Genomic DNA, 18,927 nt, shown 5'->3' with positions numbered 1-18,927 from the left:
TGACAATGGGATTTTAAAAATGTTGGCTTGTCATAAGAACCAGGATTAAGAATAGATCTTCACTGCAGACGCCTGTGATAACTGTTATAGCTGATTATTGTAGCCTAGGACTAAAGTACAATAATTACCAACATCCAGAGATCCGTATGTAACTAGGGGTCGTATGTAAGTCGGGCGTTCTTAAGTAGGGGACCATCTGTATATATAGGAAAAGATAAAGTAAACTGTGACATGAAAGAATCAAATATTGTAACTTGATGAACATGTAAGCAGTATTCTATAGGGAGCTATACATCCCTATTATATACTACAGTATAATCACCTGGTGCACAGATACTGATGGTGGACACATCAGAGAGTCCGCTGGGGACGGTTGTGTCTCCGGGGTAGAACATGATGATGTATCTGGAGAAAGGACCAGCAAGTTATAGAGTTTTTAATAAATCGGATGTCGTCTGGTCGCCCTGAGTGTCCCCTCGTGTGGCTTTGGTTGATGTTTCGGGTGCCATCTGGTCGCCATAGGTGACTCCATCGGTGGTCGTGGTTCTTTTCAGACTCTTTGCAGAGTCTCGTTGAGGCTGTTGCTGAGTTTCAAGATCCAGTAGTTCCCCCAAACGGTCTGGGTGTGTTTTAGTAATTTGTTCAATGGGAATAAGTGTTGAATTGCACATGTCCTTATTGGTGGGACCGCCTTAGGGGGTCATTTATCTTATTTCGCCCTTCTCTGCGCTCATTTTGCGCCTGTTGTGAGTCTATTTTTTGCACCTGATTTGTCTTTGTCGTTTTGGCTCTTTGTGAAATGCAGGATTTTTTTGCGCCTTAAAAAAAAAATTGTTGCGCAAATCACTCCATTGACTTTCCTAAGCACGGTCAGGGCTAGAGCGTTATTGCGCAATTATTTGCGCCTATATAGGAGCAATAGTATAATAAATCGGGCGCAAACATCTATAAAGAGGTGTAATGTAATGACAAATAAAAAAATTGAGACGTAACATTCCAAAAAAGTGCAAAATAGGCGCAAAATAACGGAAGGAAAAGATAAATGACCCCCTTAATGTCTGTGTAGCGTGACCCATAGATGGTAGGGACCGGGGGCTCTAGGAGATGACAACATCAGAACCGGACTAGATAAAGGAGATTATGGAGAATGTTTCGTTTGTTGCGTTAGAAGTTTATGTCTTAGATTCAGGGAGTAAGATGTCACAAGTTTTGCATTTATCGATACAAGTCTCATAGGCTCCGAGTTCTGGTCTCAGTTTTTTTGGGAATGTTTTTAAGAAGTTTTGAGTTTTTTAAGATGAGGACCCTTCTGAACGTAATTGGGTTCCTTTTGGGAGGCTTTTGTGTTGTATGGATTTTTTTCACCACCAACTTCCTGTGCTTGGAGAAGGCCTCTGATTGGCCAGAGCAGGTTGCCTGACCCTCCCCCGAGGAGCTGTGATACCAGTGTAACGTGTGAACCCCTTTTTGCCTCTCTAAACTGTCTTGATTTACACAACAGGGATTGTGGACCCAAGTGTCAGCGTTAGTAGAGGTGAGACTAAAAGAAATCGGTTCCACTCATGTGATTAATATTTAAGGTAAGAAGCCCCTTTAAGGGATGTAATTTTGCTATTAGTGGCGCATCGTACAGCTTCCATGTCCGGCATCTGCTGTGGGGCATCCGGTTATAGGTGATAATGTGTTATCTACAATGTAACTCAAGCCTGTGCCTTCTATCACTTACCAGATGTCTGGCGCACATACCATAGTGCAGTATGTCCTGCGGATTGTATCGGACACTTGATAATGTCTGACATTCCTGTAATTCAGACCTGGAGACGCTCATGTGATGTCTGTATTTCAATACAAACTCTAAAGACAGAATAAAAGTGTAAAATCATATGAGGTGTGAATCTCCGGGGCCCCCAAATGTGTAATCGAGTCCCTATTAACCTTGTAAGATTTATAACATTGGTGTCTACTTAGGTAGGTCCCCTCCGCGAGGGTGAATGCAAACTCTCAGCTACCTGAGGCAAGCTATAGAACGGCGCCCCCTCCTGTAATAAAGTGGCTACAGAAAGTATTCAGACCACTTTAAAGGGAACCTGTCACTTTCACTATAAACAGGTTACAGAAGCCCCTCACACCTGCATTACACATCTGTCTTTCTGCCTTTTCTAAGCATTTGCATTACAATATAATTGTGTGTTATAACTTACCTTGCACCCTGACAGAATCCTCTGTGTAGTCCCAGGGGTTGGGCATTGGTTTGAATGCATTTCAAAAAACAACATGTGACTTGTCTGTGCTGCAGACTCCTCAGCTCTCAGCCCCCACCTTTGTGCTCCTGTACAGCTACTCCCCCCCCCCCCTTCACTGATGTCAGATCACCAGGCTGTGAGCCAGAAGGAAGAGCTGTACAAGAGCACAAAGGTGGGGGCTGAGAGCTGAGGAGTCTGCAGCACAGACAAGTCACATGCATTTTTAAATGCATCGAAACCAAAGCCCAAACCCTGGGACTACACAGAGGATTCTGTCAAGGTAAGTTATAACACACAATGTTCAGAATTATATATGTATATAAAATATGTTGTAATGCAAATGCAGAGAAAAGGCAGAAATACATTTTTGCAATGCAGGTGTAATGGGCTTCTGTAACCTGTCGTTAGTGAAAATTAGGTCTCTGGTAACAGGATCCCTTTAAAGGGGTCTGAGTACTTTCCCTTTAAATTTTTTTACTCTCTGTTTCATTGACCATGTGATATTTCAGTTGTTCTTGTTTAATTAATGAATTAGCAAAACTATCAAGATGGGGGCGGAGTGTACATTTATTAGCAAAAAAGGAACTTTTTTTGATTTTACTATTTGGCTGCAATGCAACAAAGAGTGAAAATTTAAAGGGGTGTGAATACTTTCTGTACCCACTATAAAGGGTGGGTTTATTATGGGTGGGATTATTTAAAGGGCAGTTGAGTTAAAAGGATTTTCTCGTTCTAATTTTTTTAATTGCCTGTGCATTGGATAGGTCATCAATAGGTGATCCGAGGGGGGGCACACACCCAGCACCCCACCAATATATTATGTTACACTAGAGATAGAGGTGGTTTAAAGGACCAGTCCCATCTTTAGGAGTACAAGTGTATGAAAAGTAAGGACAAGCCACGGTATGAAATAATTTACTTCAAAACTTGATAAAGGCACACAATATTACATGATTAAACGTATTCTGTAAGGGACAGAGTCGGTTGTGAAGTACAATGCAGGCAGAAGTAGTACCAATGTGCTGGTGAACATGCATGGGACATAGGTTCTGTATGGAGTCATATATGCCCCATATCATATATTAGATACAATTCTGAATATATATACATTTACACATAAGAACAGCAAAGGCGCCATAAATGCTTCCCAAAATAATCGACTACAGTAATTTGATTAGCTAGAAATATTATCATTAGCAAAGGGCCTTGGAGCAATAGCTTATAAGAAATGGTGCATGAGGCTCCACCCCCGAGGAACTGCAGGATGTGGTAAGAATTGGCCCAAGTGTTATAGAGGAGGAAACTAATACCAGGTCTTTAATACTTGGATAGAGGGGACGTGGATGCATGTCAGATATTCTCATTAGCGAAGGGACTTGGAGCAATAGCTTATAAGAAACGGTGCATGAGACTCCACCCCCGAGGAACTGCAGGATGTGGTAAGAATTGGCCCAAGTGTTATAGAGGAGGAAAGTGGATAGAGGGGACGTGGATGCATGTCAGATGTGATTAGGGGACAATATCGCAATTTTGTTTCTGGATAAAGTGTTTGCTCATCATCACATTGGTATTTCTTACTGTTTGACTTTAAATCACAATTGTAACAAATTTCCGAGCACTGGAAATGCAATCAACAAAAAGTTTTAAAAACCAATCCAGATAATGGATACATTTATTACCCCCTTTAAATAATTACATTCATCACAAACCAATCAGATTGTGGAGATACAAACTCTTTGTATTCCATTCTATACCAATGCCGAACCAGGAGGGGAGGAGACAGGAGGTTAAGGATCATAGGACAATCAAATGAGCAGAGGAGAAATTTACTTCCTTTCTAAGTGTTTTTCACTGCAAGACATTTTGGATGGAGTAGAGAAAGTACCTAAAGTAGGGGCGACCACTGGCACATGCTATGGTGAACAGCTAAGGTTGACCTTACTCCGCCCCTCTGTATACCCCAATGTATATAATTCAGCCAGTGTTAGCTTATTCAGTTGTTTCTCTTCAGTTGGGTTATGTGATCTCATGGAGACCCCCCATAAACCACATGTCTTTCCATTGGGTTGTGTCATCATCTTATGCAATAGGTTCCCTCGCTGATGCAAGTGCATGTCCTTAACCCCAAAGTCTCTCCAAAGAGGCAGCACAAGCTCCTTTCACATCTACTACTGATTATACACAGTTATAGCCTCCCTGACTATATACTTATGTTCTTAAGGTGGCTATAGAAAAATGGACTACAGCAATTTTAACCTAGCAGGCAAAGATTAGACTATATCTAGCTGCCCATGTGATGCTGTGCTGAGGCATCATGAAAATGATAAAAACAAACCACGTAAAGAGCAATATAGTAATAAAGATGGTGTCTGATGAGGGCAAAGAGTAGGTTGAACAACAGAGATGCAGGGAAGGGAATTTTTTTTTTGCTGGAGTGCCTTTTTTAACTTCCTGGCTGGTGACATGCACTTGTAAGAAATCTACCACCTAAATGCGTGATTGAGCATACACAACTATGCCCTAGGGTTGGTGACGTCACCCTGCTCATGGGGATACTTGCACTTGCGCGCTACGCCCCTCCATTGCACTGCTGAACAGGAGGAGAGGTGGAAGAGGCAGGAGGCGTGGCTAAAATCCTGCGGGAGAAGTGATGCTGGAGCTCTGAGGGGCTGTGGTAACTCCAAATGAACATTTTCTACCTTAAATGTGTGATCCATCAGTGTTGTACTTGGACATTGTGTACCGTGGCCTGAATAAATGTTTTTTTCCCCCATTTTGCCTAGTGGTGACAGTGACATATCAGAGGACATCATGGTTCCAAGAGAAAAGGAATCATGAAGGATCACCGGTCCTATAGGACTAGGTCATTGATGGGTGGTAGATCCTAATATTGGAGGTTAGGGTTAGGCTTCTTCAAAGATAGCAGCTTAACAAGGATCCAAGGTCAGATAGAAACTCAGAAGAGACCCCCCCTTCCACTGTGGCCACCCATATAGTGTGACCTCTACTGGCATTGGTGGAATGAAGGTTCATGGAGGGTGGTATTGAGGCCCCCCCAAAAATTATGGAACTCTTCCCATGTACCTTTTACCATTTCCAAAGCTATATACTACATACAAAAAAAATTGGTGTTGCTCCACTGATTCAGATGCAGGTAGAAATTTTTCTCCATCCCCCACTCTTTCTGAGCATTGCCCTAAATTTTGAGACACAAATTTTAATTAGGCCCTCTACTGTCAAGTGGGTGTTTCTGAAAAGATGAAGATAACCTGACCCCACCCACCAAGCTTAATAACATTACTTATTTTGTGGGAACAGTAGGGACTGGACGATTAATTCTAACGGCTTTGGAATCACTCAAAGAGTTGGAGTTGGTGAAGGTAATTAGGGGGGATCTTCAAGATCTGTTTTATAAATATGACACAAAAGTCAACTAAACCTGACAGATTTTGTTGGGACAAGCTGACAGATTTATGTGCAGATGGATCTCCCAACTTCCATCTGACGTATGATGTAGGGGGACGGTGGGAGAAGGTCTGGGCATGAGGAATTCCGTCACCGTCCATGCTTTGAGATGCCACCAGTAGAGTTTCTCAATGGCTATCCCTATGGGAAACTTGTGATTGCTTGGCTGAGCCTTTCTTCGGTCTATCTGAAAACATTTGGTCAACGTCTAGTCCTGGTCTCCACTTTCTACTTTCTTGGTCTTTGTGTACTTACCTTATTTGACCTTCCTATAATCCTACGCTGGGTACTTTAAACTCTAAGTGGAATCCCCTTAACCACTGGGCCCCACACAAACTTCTATCTTGGTTGATCTGTCAGAAGGAAGAAAGTTAAATCTTTTAATGGAAATTCTGAAAGACTGTAAAATATAATAATGGCCGTGATCATATTTCTTATCTGTGGATACATATTCATGTAACACAGTTTCCTGGCATGAGAATCTGACGTCAGACTATAATTTATCGGAGAACATTCGCCCAGTCCCGACTCCGCCGCCTTCCTGTAAATAGTATATTTCGCTTTCGCCACTGCGGGCTTAAGTCTTAATGCGTTTTGCCTAAGGGAACGATAAACTGCTGCTTTTAAGCCCCGTGACAATGTTAGACTTATTGTTCCAGGTATTCTGCTGTACTTGTACATTGAGTTTCCAGTCGGAAGTTCTGCATTCAGTGTCCGTCCTTCTCCCGTTGACCTGTCTTGCAGTGATCACATTCTTCACCCTCTCAGCCGTATCATCAGTATGATTACCCTAAAAACTCGTATTTTCTTATTTGAAGCTGAGTATGCTATGTTACTGCTATTGCTAAAAATATAAAGTCCATTTGGTAAGGCTAGGTAAAGGCATCATGGAAAGTTCTGGGAATATTTTGACCTTAGCGGAAGGATCCTATGTGTGTGCCGTGAGAGAGAGACTCAGAACACGGATAGGTGAACATGAAGTTCACCGCGTACTTCATGTCTTTGCTTTTCTTGTCCCACTTGTAGATGGCGGTGAGTAACAGCTTATTCTCTACCTTCCGGCCCATGATAAGGAAGCTCCCGCTCAAGTTGTCCAGCTGAGGACATTGGCATTCCACCGCGTTTTTGATGTACAGGACGAGTTTACGGAACTCCTTCCTCTTGAGTTTCCCAGCTTTTAGGACCTTCTTCTTCTTCTGGGCCGCGATGAGTTTCAGATCTCCGTTCTCAGTCTTCACCTCTTTGATACGCATCCGTAGAACTGGAAGGGATTCAAGAAAATAAATAAGTCAGTCTGGCTGGAAAGTTAAGTGCATACGTAACCAAGTGTTGGAGTTGCTGTCTATTTTCCTTATCTTGAAAGTAATTCATTTTGTATTAAGTTAAAGGAAGAAAAGAAAACCCAAAGTGCTTTGTAAGGGGCGTTCAACGTGCCAAAATATTACATAATGGTGAGAGTGAGGCTTCTCGTAGTGTGCATTAAGTAATGTTCCCCCTACGTGTGCCGGGTTATTGATGGATTAGCTGGTTTGTTACTCATTGTAGGGTTACGGTGCGATGGGAACCTGAGTAGGAGTCAAGTACAATAGTCAATGTTTCTTAGTTTTTAGGCATTTAAAGGAAATCTACCACCAGGATGAAGGATTGTAAACCAAGCACACTGAGATACCGGTGTGTGCCCCCCACTGGAAGGATCTGCTCTTCTTGTAGCTTCGTATGGCTTTGTTTTTTAAAAAGAGAGGTTTTAAAAATTATGCAGGTGAGCCTTTGGGGCTCCAAGTTCCATTGACATCTATAGAGTCTGGAGCCCCAAAAGCTCATTTGCATAATTTGTGAAACCTTTTTCTTGTAATCATAAGGTCCTAAGAAGCTAAAAGAAAAGCAGAACCTACCAGAGGGGGCACTCACTAGTATGTCAGTGTGCTTGGTTTACAATTCATTATCCTGGTGGTAGATTTCCTTTAAGATTCCAGGACTTCTCCACCCTGGTACAAACCACAACAGCAACGTACAGTAATTTTTTTAGGCCATTTCACGCTAAAAGGAAACTTTTGTGACAGTCATTGGGCAACTGGTCCATATGAACTGGTGTCTGGTTGTCAAATGCAAAGTTATCTTTAAAAATAGTCTGAAGTCAATACTTAGCTGGTTCCTAGTATCCCAGGTGCCTTCACAGTTAAAGAGGAGCTGTCAGGGCAATTTGGGACATATTTTTCTGCTGTGGACTTTACAAAAAAAAGCCTTTATGCTTACCTAGAGATGGGTCCGATGTGCCCAATTGGACCCATCTCTAGTGCTCCTCGCATCCGCAAAGAACTTTACTGAAGATGGAGCAGTGCACCCCGGGGCATGCACAGTGTAGTTCACCAGCTTTACTCTGGGACTGCGCAGGCACAGGGAGGATCGGAACAAGGTAAGTATAAAGATTTTTTACTTTACTAGCGGGCACAAAGGCACTCGATAAAGGGTTATTTGTGACACTAAAACATCAAACCATAAGGACCTTTGGGTGGTCCCAAATCGCATTCTACGCGCAATGGACCACAGGTGCCGGAAACTATAATCAGGAATGAGTCCGATAAGTAATTGGACTCATTTTTACTTAAAGGGAACCTATCACCACAAATCTACCCATAAAGGTAGATCGGGTAGTAGGTGGATCAATAGGAGGTGGATCAATAGGGCTATCCTCACATCCTATTGATCCACCTACCACCCGATCTATAGATAGATTCGTGGTGGTAAGTTCCCTTTAAGGTTACTTGTGGCCACATATCATTGGACTAGTTATACTACTCATTTCTTGGCCAAAGTGCGATAATAACAATATCTCTCCAGCTGGAGGACTTGACCTGGTCTGGATTACACGGCCCATTGATTTGAATGAGCACATGTAATGCTAGATTTTACCTTTGGGGGCACTGTTGGGAAAGTTAGCACAAGATTTCCCCCAGATCACAGGTGATTGCTGTATATTTGGGTAGATGGAAGTTTTGCCGGAAGCTTTTCATGTAGGAAACCTTTCTTAAAGAGTTATTTTTGAAGGTTAAGAACCCCCATCATTAAATCTGGAAAACCAAATAGTTGTTTATACCATTTGGAAGAGGAGGTTTGTTTAGCCAAAAAATAAAAAGCAGACTTATTTTACTACACATTGGGGCAGATTTACTTACCCGGTCCAGTTGGGATCCAGCGGCGCGTTCTCACAGGAGGATTTGGGTTCTACCGGGATTCACTAAGGTAGTGCGCCCGATGTCCACCAGGTGTCGCTGCTGCGCTGAAGTCCGTCGGAGTTCTCTGAAGTTCATAATCCTATTCCTGGTGCAGGTAAGTGCGTGTCGAGTGACACATTTTGTTAAAAAATACGGCGGTTTTTCCGAATCCGTCTGGTTTTCCGATGGCCACACCCCTCGATTTCCGCCGATGCATGCCGGCGCCGATGCGCCACAATCCGATCACGTGCGCCAAAAACCCGTGGCAATTCGGCGCAAATCGATAATTTTCGGGATGACTTAGGATGACTTGACACAAGAAAATGGATGATCTTTCCTTAGGACTGGTCATTAGGATCAGGTTGTGAGTGATCCAGCTGCCCCGGGAAGGAGCTCAGTCCTGAGCCGTAAGACCAGACACTACCAAAAATGCCAAACCACTACCGAGATTATGGCGGTCATTGTATTGTCCAACTTATCTATGGAGGAACCTGAAGAAGGCCCAGCGTATGGCAGTGAGGGTTCATCCTAGGGATCAATCATCCATTCTGTAGTCTCGGGAAAATCCAAACTCTATTTAAAAATTTAAACCCTCAACATAATATTTCTGCGGTTTTTGACCAAACTGCTGTAAATCCAATGTAAATGAACACAGAACATGATGCCAGAAAGTGAACGGTAACCAGTGTTTACTCTTCTGTGGTGCACGGCCATGTTTTACCAAGGATTTATGAGAAAATAATGGTAGATCCCACTTAAAACCCAGGCCACAATTTTGGCCCCGATTCGGTTCATGAACAGGAGATCGGTTTCATTTTTATTACATTTTACTAAATTTTATGTATTTTTTTTATTTTTGCAATTTGTATTGTTATGAATAAATTGTTGGATAAATTGAAAAATTGTTTCTGTTGATCTTTTCAGTTTTTTTTTGTTGTCTTCTTTTCTTTTAAGTGACTGAAAAATGGGCCTTTATAGGTTAATGTTTTTTGCGTACTGTATTATAATTCTTAGCATTGTTAAACGTTACTTTTATAAATAGAAAGTGTCACAATTAGAATAGTGTTTTCGTAAAAAAAAAGAGTGGATGTTTTTGTGCCACAATATACAGGTGGTCCCTGAGTTACGTACAAGATAGGTCCTTTAGGTTTGTACTTAAGTTGAATCTGTATGTAAGTCGGAACTGTATAGTTTATAAATGTAGCTTCCGGCAAATTTTTGTTTTTTGTCCCAGCGACAAAAAATTTTTAAAAATGGATTTTTTAAAATTTTTTTGCTGTAATGGGAACAAGATTTATCAATTAAATGTCATTACAGACACTTACCGCTGACAATTGCAGCCTGGGACTAAAATAAAGCATCCAGAGATCTTCCCATCACATTGGGCAGAGGGGTCTGTCTGTAACTAGGGGGGGTCGTCTGTAAGTCGGGTGTCCTTAAGTAGGGGACTGCCTGTAAATCTATTATCAGTTTTTTTTAATATTTTTACAGAAATTTTTGAGTAACAGTTTCCTTTTTTTGTTTTTTTTTAAATTAACATAAAATCGAAATATTTTATGATTTTTAAAAAAAATTTTTCAACTAGTTTTTTAAATTATACAGGCAGTCCCCGGGTTACATACAAGATAGGGTCTGTAGGTTTGTTCTTAAGTTGAGTTTGTATGTAAGTCGGAACTGTATATTTTATCATTGTAATCGCAGCCAGAACTTTTTTGGTCTCTGTGACAATTGGATTTTAAAAATGTTGGATTGTCATCAGAACCAGGAGTAACAATAAAGCTTCATTACAGACGCCTGTGATAACTGTTACAGCTGATTATTGTAGCCAAGGACTAAAGTACAGTAAATTACCAATTACCAGAGGTCCGTTTGTAACTAGGGGTCGTATGTAAGTCGAATGTTCTTAAGTAGGGGACTGTCTGTACTTAAATATTATACTTTTTTTTGTAGCAAAAAGTGTTGCCTTCGGAATAGTTAAGAGGCTGCTCCTATATAATTCTGCCTCCCCCAGATTTTGGATTAGTGAGAGTTAATGCAGACCAGGTGTCCGCTTGTTACGGCTCGGAGCTCGGCCTCGCTACGTTCACCCTTCTATTTAAATAAGCAAATTCATGTTCATGGATCGGCTCTTCATAAAGTCTCACTTGCATGGCCTCCATGGTGAGGGAGCTGATCTGTAGTGCTGACACGGCAGTACACTCGAGCTATTGTGAGTCTCCGGGCTGAAGAAGCCCAGCTGGACACATCTACTAGTGACAGCTCCGACCATCATGCCAGCCGGCTCTTTACACTCTACCTAATATTCATCCATCGTGGTGGCAGAAAGGAGAAATCACTGTGTGGTCTGTGGCCCCCAAACATAGTCCTTACCTTCTAGATCTTCTGCCAGTAGACCAAGCCAAGGTCCAGCTCTCCAGCCCACACTCATGTCCACTCTAGATATTTAACGTTACCTTGTCTGGGTTTACAGCACAAATATAGACCCCAGCCAAAAGCCATATTTGCCCTGATAGGTTCCAGTAGGAAGGTGATATTTTCCCAAGGCTTAGACCTCCTAAAAATGGCAAGGAAACATCTTCTGAATCTTGATAGGTCTCCATAGGTTGCACGCCAGGTTTCTGAGGGACCTCCCATACTGAATTCACTTTACAACCCCCTAAGACTCGCCACATTGTTGAGGGAGTCTGAGAGCTACTGTAGCATCTGCAGAACTGTAAATGGGTGCATCTCATAGTTGTCCTCTTGATGGAAATCAGGAGCTTCTAAAAGACATATAGGGGCAGATTTACTTACCCGGTCCATTTGCGATCCAGCAGCGCGGTCTCTGCAGTGGATTCGGGTCCGGCCGGGATTCATTAAGGCAGTTCCTCCGACGTCCACCAGGTGGCGCTGCTGCGCTGAAGAGCATCGGAACGCACTCAAGTTCACCGGCCTATTCCTAGTGAAGGTAAGTGCAAGCTCCGCAACACTTTTTTTTTTTTAAATGTGGCGGTTTTTCCGAATCCGTTGGGTTTTCGTTCAGCCACGCCCCCGATTTCCGTTGCATGCATGCCAGCGCCAATGCGTCACAATCCGATCGTGTGCACCAAAAACCCGGGGCAATTCAGGGGAAATTGGCGCAAATCGGAAATATTCGGGTAACATGTCGGGAAAACGCAAATCGGGCCCTTAGTAAATGACCCCCAATCAGTCAAGTCCGGTAGTTTTCTACTAATTGAGAATGGTAAGATATACAAAAATAGTGGCACCCTTAGACATGGTTGTCTGTGGTCCTATTGGCTATAATGGCTCCTGGACAAACACTCTTCTTGGATGGAGAAAGTCAGATTTTCCTAATCTCCTTCGAGTCTAAAGCTAACAATTTCCTCGGTCCATTTAATATCCGATCTGCACTTGTATCATTTTAGGAGGATTCACAACCTCCTAATAGGAAAAAAATGATACAACTGTTTAAACTATCCTATGTTTTATATCTATGGCTCTCCATCTCCATAGCAACAGACTACAAATGCTTCTTGTGTAGTCTGGCCCTACCTCTATAATAGTTTCTATTTAATATTTGCTAAACCAGCAAATGTTTATTGACAAATAGTCGGTATGTTTTACGGATCAGGTTAAGACTGATTTGTAGTCTGCGAATGAAGACAGATAGTTATGCATAGGAGCGGCATACACGAAACACCGTGAGATTTTTATTCCCATCTTTAAAGATGTGATTTTGGCAAACTCACCAAAACCCAATGGGGCTAATTTACTAAGGGTCCGCGGTCCGCACTATCGTTGGAATACCCGACGATTTCCGATGTACGCCGCATTTAGAAAGGATTTTTGGCGCATGCGATCGGATTTTGGCGCATCGGCACCGGCTTTCACGCGACACAAATCGGGGGGGGAGGGGGGCGGGCCGTCGGCCAATCCAACGGATTCGGACTATGCACGGCAATTTGTGTCGCAAGACAATGCACTTACATGCACAAGGAAGAAGAAGGTGAACTACGGGGACCTGAGCGGGGAAGTGACACATGCAGGATATTGGGCGCAGGATCTTAGTGACTCCCCGCACAGCGCATTATACACGGACAATGCACTTACATGCACCAGGAAGAAGAAGGTGAACTCCTGAGACCTGAGCAGGGAAGCGACACATGCAGGATATCGGGCGCAGGATCTTAGTGACTCCCCGCACAGCGCATTATACACGGACAATGCACTTACATGCACCAGGAAGAAGAAGGTGAACTCCGGGGACCTGAGCAGGGAAGCGACACATGCAGGATATCGGGCGCAGGATCTTTGTGACTCCCCGCACAGCGCATTATACACGGACAATGCACTTACATGCACCAGGAAGAAGAAGGTGAACTCCGGGGACCTGAGCAGGGAAGTGACACATGCAGGATATCGGGTGGACGATCTTTGTGACTCCCCGCACAGCACATTATACACGGACAATGCACTTACATGCACGAGGAAGAAGAAGGTGAACTCCGGGGACCTGAGTGGGGAAGCGACACATGCAGGATATCAGGCACACGATCTTAGTGACTCCCCGCACAGCGCATTATACACGGACAATGCACTTACATGCACCAGGAAGAAGAAGGTGAACTCCAGGGACCTGAGCGGGGAAGCGACACATGCAGGATATCGGAGGCACGATCTCAGTGACTCCCCGCACAGCGCATTATACACGGACAATGCACTTACATGCACCAGGAAGAAGAAGGTGAACTCCGGGGACCTGAGCGGGGAAGTGACACATGCAGGATATCAGGTGCAGGATCTTAGTGACTCCCCGCACAGCGCATTACACACGGACAATGCACTTACATGCACCAGGAAGAAGAAGGTGAACTCCAGGGACCTGAGCGGGGAAGTGACACATGCAGGATATCGGGCGCAGGATCTTAGTGACTCCCCGCACAGCGCATTATACACGGACAATGCACTTACATGCACCGGGAAGAAGAAGGTGAACTCCGGGGACCTGAGCAGGGAAGCGACACATGCAGGATATCAGGCGCACGATCTTCATGAATCGTGGCAGATGTGGATTCCAGCGGACAACGCACCTCGGGGATCACGCAGGGACCAGGTAAGTAAATGTGCCCCATTGGGTCTACTCATTCCCCTCTGTGAAGTTTGGCCCCTGCACTGGTTGACATTTAAACCGTATCATACCACTTATTATCATTATCCTGGATCTGAGTCCATAAGTTATGTGCATAACATATGGTTTAATAATAAGACCGCTATGTAAATATCCATAACCACGCTGTGAAGTATTTCTCTCGGAAAAGGGAATATTCCGAATTTGTATTTTTTTAGAAAGTTGGTTTGGCAAAGCCCATAAGATAAAGACATACTTGTCAGGAAAGTGGGAAATCAGTAAATCTGAAGGCCCATATTAAATTAATTATTTCTGACAACCTCACGGTTCATCGGGTCGGAGCCTTTTGGACGGGGCGTACATTGCGGTCACATACATAGTAAATAGCAGATGCATGTATAAGAAATAACAAAATCGAGCGTGTCTGAATTACCAGCCCTAGCGCACCACATTCTAACCACACGGGATCCTACTAATGACTTGTGACACATTGATGATTATCTGCTCTATTTTCCCATACTGTACTGTTAATGTGAGCTAAAAAGCCTGTAAGTAAGCAATACTGCTGTATAATGTCCTACATTTGGGTAAGAGTATGCAAATATATACTACAGATGGACCACTGTAACACATATACACCTAAAAAGTCATCAACAAAAAGATCCTCCATTCTCATGTACGTTCATACGGACTGGACACAACAGCTTCATCTCCGCGTTCAGCACCAAGGACCGGGAAGTAAGAGTTCTCCTTACGGAGACTGACGATTAAGGCCGCCTTGTAGGCTTGATTATAGCCGTTGACCCTCCATTATGGGATTCTGGGAAGATATGGGATAAGGAAAACCATGCCTCTTTTAGCTACCTTGTAAGGCAGCTCTCTTGACATCAAGCATGACCTTCAGGAAGCCTAATAAAGCCTAGTGGAGCATCAATGGCTATAATTTTTCACACGTCTACAAGTTGGTCTTAATTGACAACGTCTCCATAAGGAGAACTCTTACTTTCCAACCCTAGTCAAAAGCCTCTCACTCCAGCAAAACCAGTTCCCTACACTGTGCTGAAGAGATGCAACGACACCGAAACAGCGCTGTCTACAGCTGGGAACGTGTTCCTTCTGGAATAGATATACTGGTTTGGTTTTGATCGCACATCATGTCATTAGGCTTCCTGACGGTCATGCTTGATAGTAAGGGAGCTGCCTTACAAGGTAGCTCAAAGATTCATGGAAATGATTTCTTATCCTATCCATGCATATTTTCCAAGGACAACACGTCAAATAGCTGTGCATCACGGGGAACATTCCCAGTTGTAGTTGTGAATTTCTCTGTTGATAACCGATGAACCACAACAGATATTGTAGATTGATCTCCGAGACGATTCGGTTCATCTTTGATATACTACATGACCTCCTTCCGTTTGAAAAAACTTGCCCTTGATCTGCTTTAAAAATTGTGTTCATGTTCAGGACATAGCCCTAAAGACAGGCCCTCTCACCATTAACTCGCTCCCAACTTCATAGCAAAACTATAGCCCTCTCTATGGTTCGGAAGGATGACTTAGATCCCACAAGGCCTATCTCCATACTTTGTTACATGGTTGTAGCTCTTATCAGGTCTTTATGGATAAGCTGTTCTGTTCTGATACAAATGGCCAGGAACAAAGGGTCTGGAACTTGCCAGTGGTCAGAGCTTCAAAGGTAACCGGACAAGGATATCAGTATTCCAGTAGATAAGCCATTTCGACAACATACTTGAAACATATGAAGACCTCAACACCACCGGTATGTCATGTGCGGAAACCTCTGTGTCCTGGACTTACCAAGGACAATATTAAGCAGACATTCCATTATTGTTACCAGGAAACTATGAGTTTTTGGTTTTTCGTTGACGTGTAACTTTAGGCCGTTTTCCGTTGTATAAGAGAATCGGAATGTCCCTGTGACAACATGTCCAGAAACTTTACAGAATCAATCTCCAAATGCATCAAATTATCAAGGATGAAGACTACGTGTTTAATCTCCACAATGACCTCAGGCAGGAAGTGAAGACTCCCGTTGATACCTCTACGCGTTGAGCTTACTTAGTCTTCGTCATGTTGTTACTACTTACAATGACTACTATAAACAAAATGTTTCCATATGATCCCTTCTTTGTAAGAAGTCCCATCCACCCCTTGACATGTACTAGGTATTAGTTGGGTGGTCCTCCTGCCGAACAGCTTTAGACTGAATATTTGTTTGGCTCCTGACTTCCCCCCCCCCCATACATGTTCACGCCCTTCTGACCAAGACAGCACATGTTCTCATTGGGGTGGAATATGTTTCAGCAGAAGCTTATTTTCTTGGAGAACATAGTACTGAGCATGGTGGTCATGAATGTGTCCTGAGTACCATCCTGAGCTCTGTTAAAGGGGGTTTCCATAGTAGACACTAATCCCTTATCAACCGAATAATAATTGCGTGTGCAATTCCAAGGAATCACCTGGAAAAGCTGCGGGTATCCAAAGTCTCCAAAATTGCTCCATCTATGTTCCATCTTCTACTGTGCAACTTCCAGGTCACCTTTATGTGTTACAATGTTATTGCCTTTGTAAAATATTGGCCCACATTTATCATAACTCGTGCTGTCTGTAATATGTGCAGTTACCTGTGGAGTGTCCAGGGGCGCCAGATTCATCAAAACTGTCCCCGGTCCTTCATGAATCTGGTGCCCCCTGCGCAGCTCCGGAAATGTCACCATGTTTTTTGATGCTGCAGAAATGTGGCGCAGACAGAATTGTGTTGCATGTCAGTAATAAATGTGGCGCAAAATCAGACTAAGCAGAAAATCGCCCCTTTAGCTGCACATTTTTCTGTCTTGTTGGACAAAGCACATCCGCAAAATAAAAATGGCGCATACGCTTATCGGGGAAAATTTTTCAGAAGTATCTAAGAGCAGAACAGTTCTAGTTGCCCATGGAAACCAATCAGGGCTCAGCTTTCATTTAATATACAGCTGTGGTAAAATGAAAGCTGAGCTCTCATTAGTTGCCATGAGAAACTAGAACAGTTCAGCTCTCAGATACTTCTGATAAGTAGGAGTTACAGAGAGGGGGTAATATCACACAGAATTATGGGAGAGTTACAGAGAGGGGGGTAATATCACACAGAATTATGGGAGAGTTACAGAGAGAGGGGGTAATATCACACAGAATTATGGGAGAGTTACAGAGAGGGGGGTAATATCACACAGAATTATGGGAGAGTTACAGAGAGGGGGGTAATATCACACAGAATTATGGGTAAGTTACAGAGAGGGGGTAATATCACACAGAATTATGGGAGAGTTACAAAGAGGGGGGTAATATCACACAGAATTATGGGAGAGTTACAGAGAGGGGGGTAATATCACACAGAATTATGGGTAAGTTACAGAGAGGGGGTAATATCACACAGAATTATGGGTAAGTTACAGAGAGGGGGTAATATCACACAGAATTATGGGAGAGTTACAGAGAGGGGGGTAATATCACACAGAATTATGGGTAAGTTACAGAGAGGGGGGTAATATCACACAGAATTATGGGTAAGTTACAGAGAGGGAGGTAATATCACATAGAATTATGGGAGAGTTACAGAGAGGGGGGTAATATCACACAGAATTATGGGAGAGTTACAGAGAGGGGGTAATATCACACAGAATTATGGGAGAGTTACAGAGAGGGGGGTAATATCACACAGAATTATGGGAGAGTTACAGAGAGGGGGGGTAATATCACACAGAATTATGGGAGAGTTACAGAGAGGGGGGTAATATCACACAGAATTATGGGTAAGTTACAGAGAGAGGGGTAATATCAAACAGAATTATGGGAGAGTTACAGAGAGGGGGGTGATATCACACAGAATTATGGGAGAATTACAGAGAGGGGGGTAATATCACACAGAATTATGGGAGAGTTACAGAGAGGGGGTAATATCACACAGAATTATGGGAGAATTACAGAGAGGGGGGTAATATCACACAGAATTATGGGAGAATTACAGAGAGGGGGGTAATATCACACAGAATTATGGGTAAGTTACAGAGAGAGGGGGTAATATCACACAGAATTATGGGAGAGTTACAGAGAGGGGGGAAATATCACACAGAATTATGGGAGAGTTACAGAGAGGGGGGTAATATCACACAGAATTATGGGTAAGTTACAGAGAGGGGGTAATATCACACAGAATTATGGGAGAGTTACAGAGAGGGGGTAATATCACACAGAATTATGGGAGAGTTACAGAGAGGGGGGTAATATCACACAGAATTATGGGAGAGTTACAGAGAGGGGGGTAATATCACACAGAATTATGGGAGAGTTACAGAGAGGGGGGTAATATCACACAGAATTATGGGAGAGTTACAGAGAGAGGGGTAATATCACATAGAATTATGGGTAAGTTACAGAGAGAGGGGTAATATCACACAGAATTATGGGTAAGTTACAGAGAGGGGGGTAATATCACACAGAATTATGGGAGAGTTACAGAGAGGGGGGTAATATTACACAGAATTATGGGAGAGTTACAGAGAGGGGGTAATATCACACAGAATTATGGGAGAGTTACAGAGAGGGGGGTAATATCACACAGAATTATGGGAGAGTTACAGAGAGGGGGGTAATATCACACAGAATTATGGGAGAGTTACAGAGAGGGGGTAATATCACACAGAATTATGGGTAATTTATAGAGAGGGGGTAATATCACACAGAATTATGGGCAAGTTACAGAGAGGGGGGTAATATCACACAGAATTATGGGCAAGTTACAGAGAGGGGGGTAATATCACATAGAATTATGGGAGAGTTACAGAGAGAGAGGGTAATATCACACAGAATTATGGGAGAGTTACAGAGAGGGGGGTAAT

At 43.1% G+C, this 18,927-nt stretch overlaps 2 protein-coding genes across 3 annotated transcripts in view; one reads left to right on the top strand and one right to left on the bottom strand.

Moving 5' to 3' along the window:
* GOLGA7B (golgin A7 family member B) overlaps positions 1-18,927 on the top strand; it is a 303,843-nt gene that overhangs the window by 73,385 nt on the left and 211,531 nt on the right. The gene's annotated exons all lie outside the window — the stretch shown is intronic.
* The window catches only part of SFRP5 (secreted frizzled related protein 5), a 73,227-nt gene continuing 57,442 nt past the window's right edge, over positions 3,143-18,927 (bottom strand). The window contains exon 3 of the mRNA XM_072130937.1: positions 3,143-6,969. Coding sequence (XP_071987038.1) covers positions 6,623-6,969 — 347 coding nt within the window. The 3' untranslated portion in view covers positions 3,143-6,622. The remainder of the gene's footprint in view (positions 6,970-18,927) is intronic.

The sequence above is a fragment of the Engystomops pustulosus genome, chromosome 11 (assembly GCF_040894005.1).
Source record: "Engystomops pustulosus chromosome 11, aEngPut4.maternal, whole genome shotgun sequence".
In the NCBI taxonomy this organism is placed as follows: Eukaryota; Metazoa; Chordata; class Amphibia; order Anura; family Leptodactylidae; genus Engystomops; species Engystomops pustulosus.
Note: the sequence above shows the minus strand (reverse complement) of the source record. Positions and strands in the feature narration are given on the sequence as shown.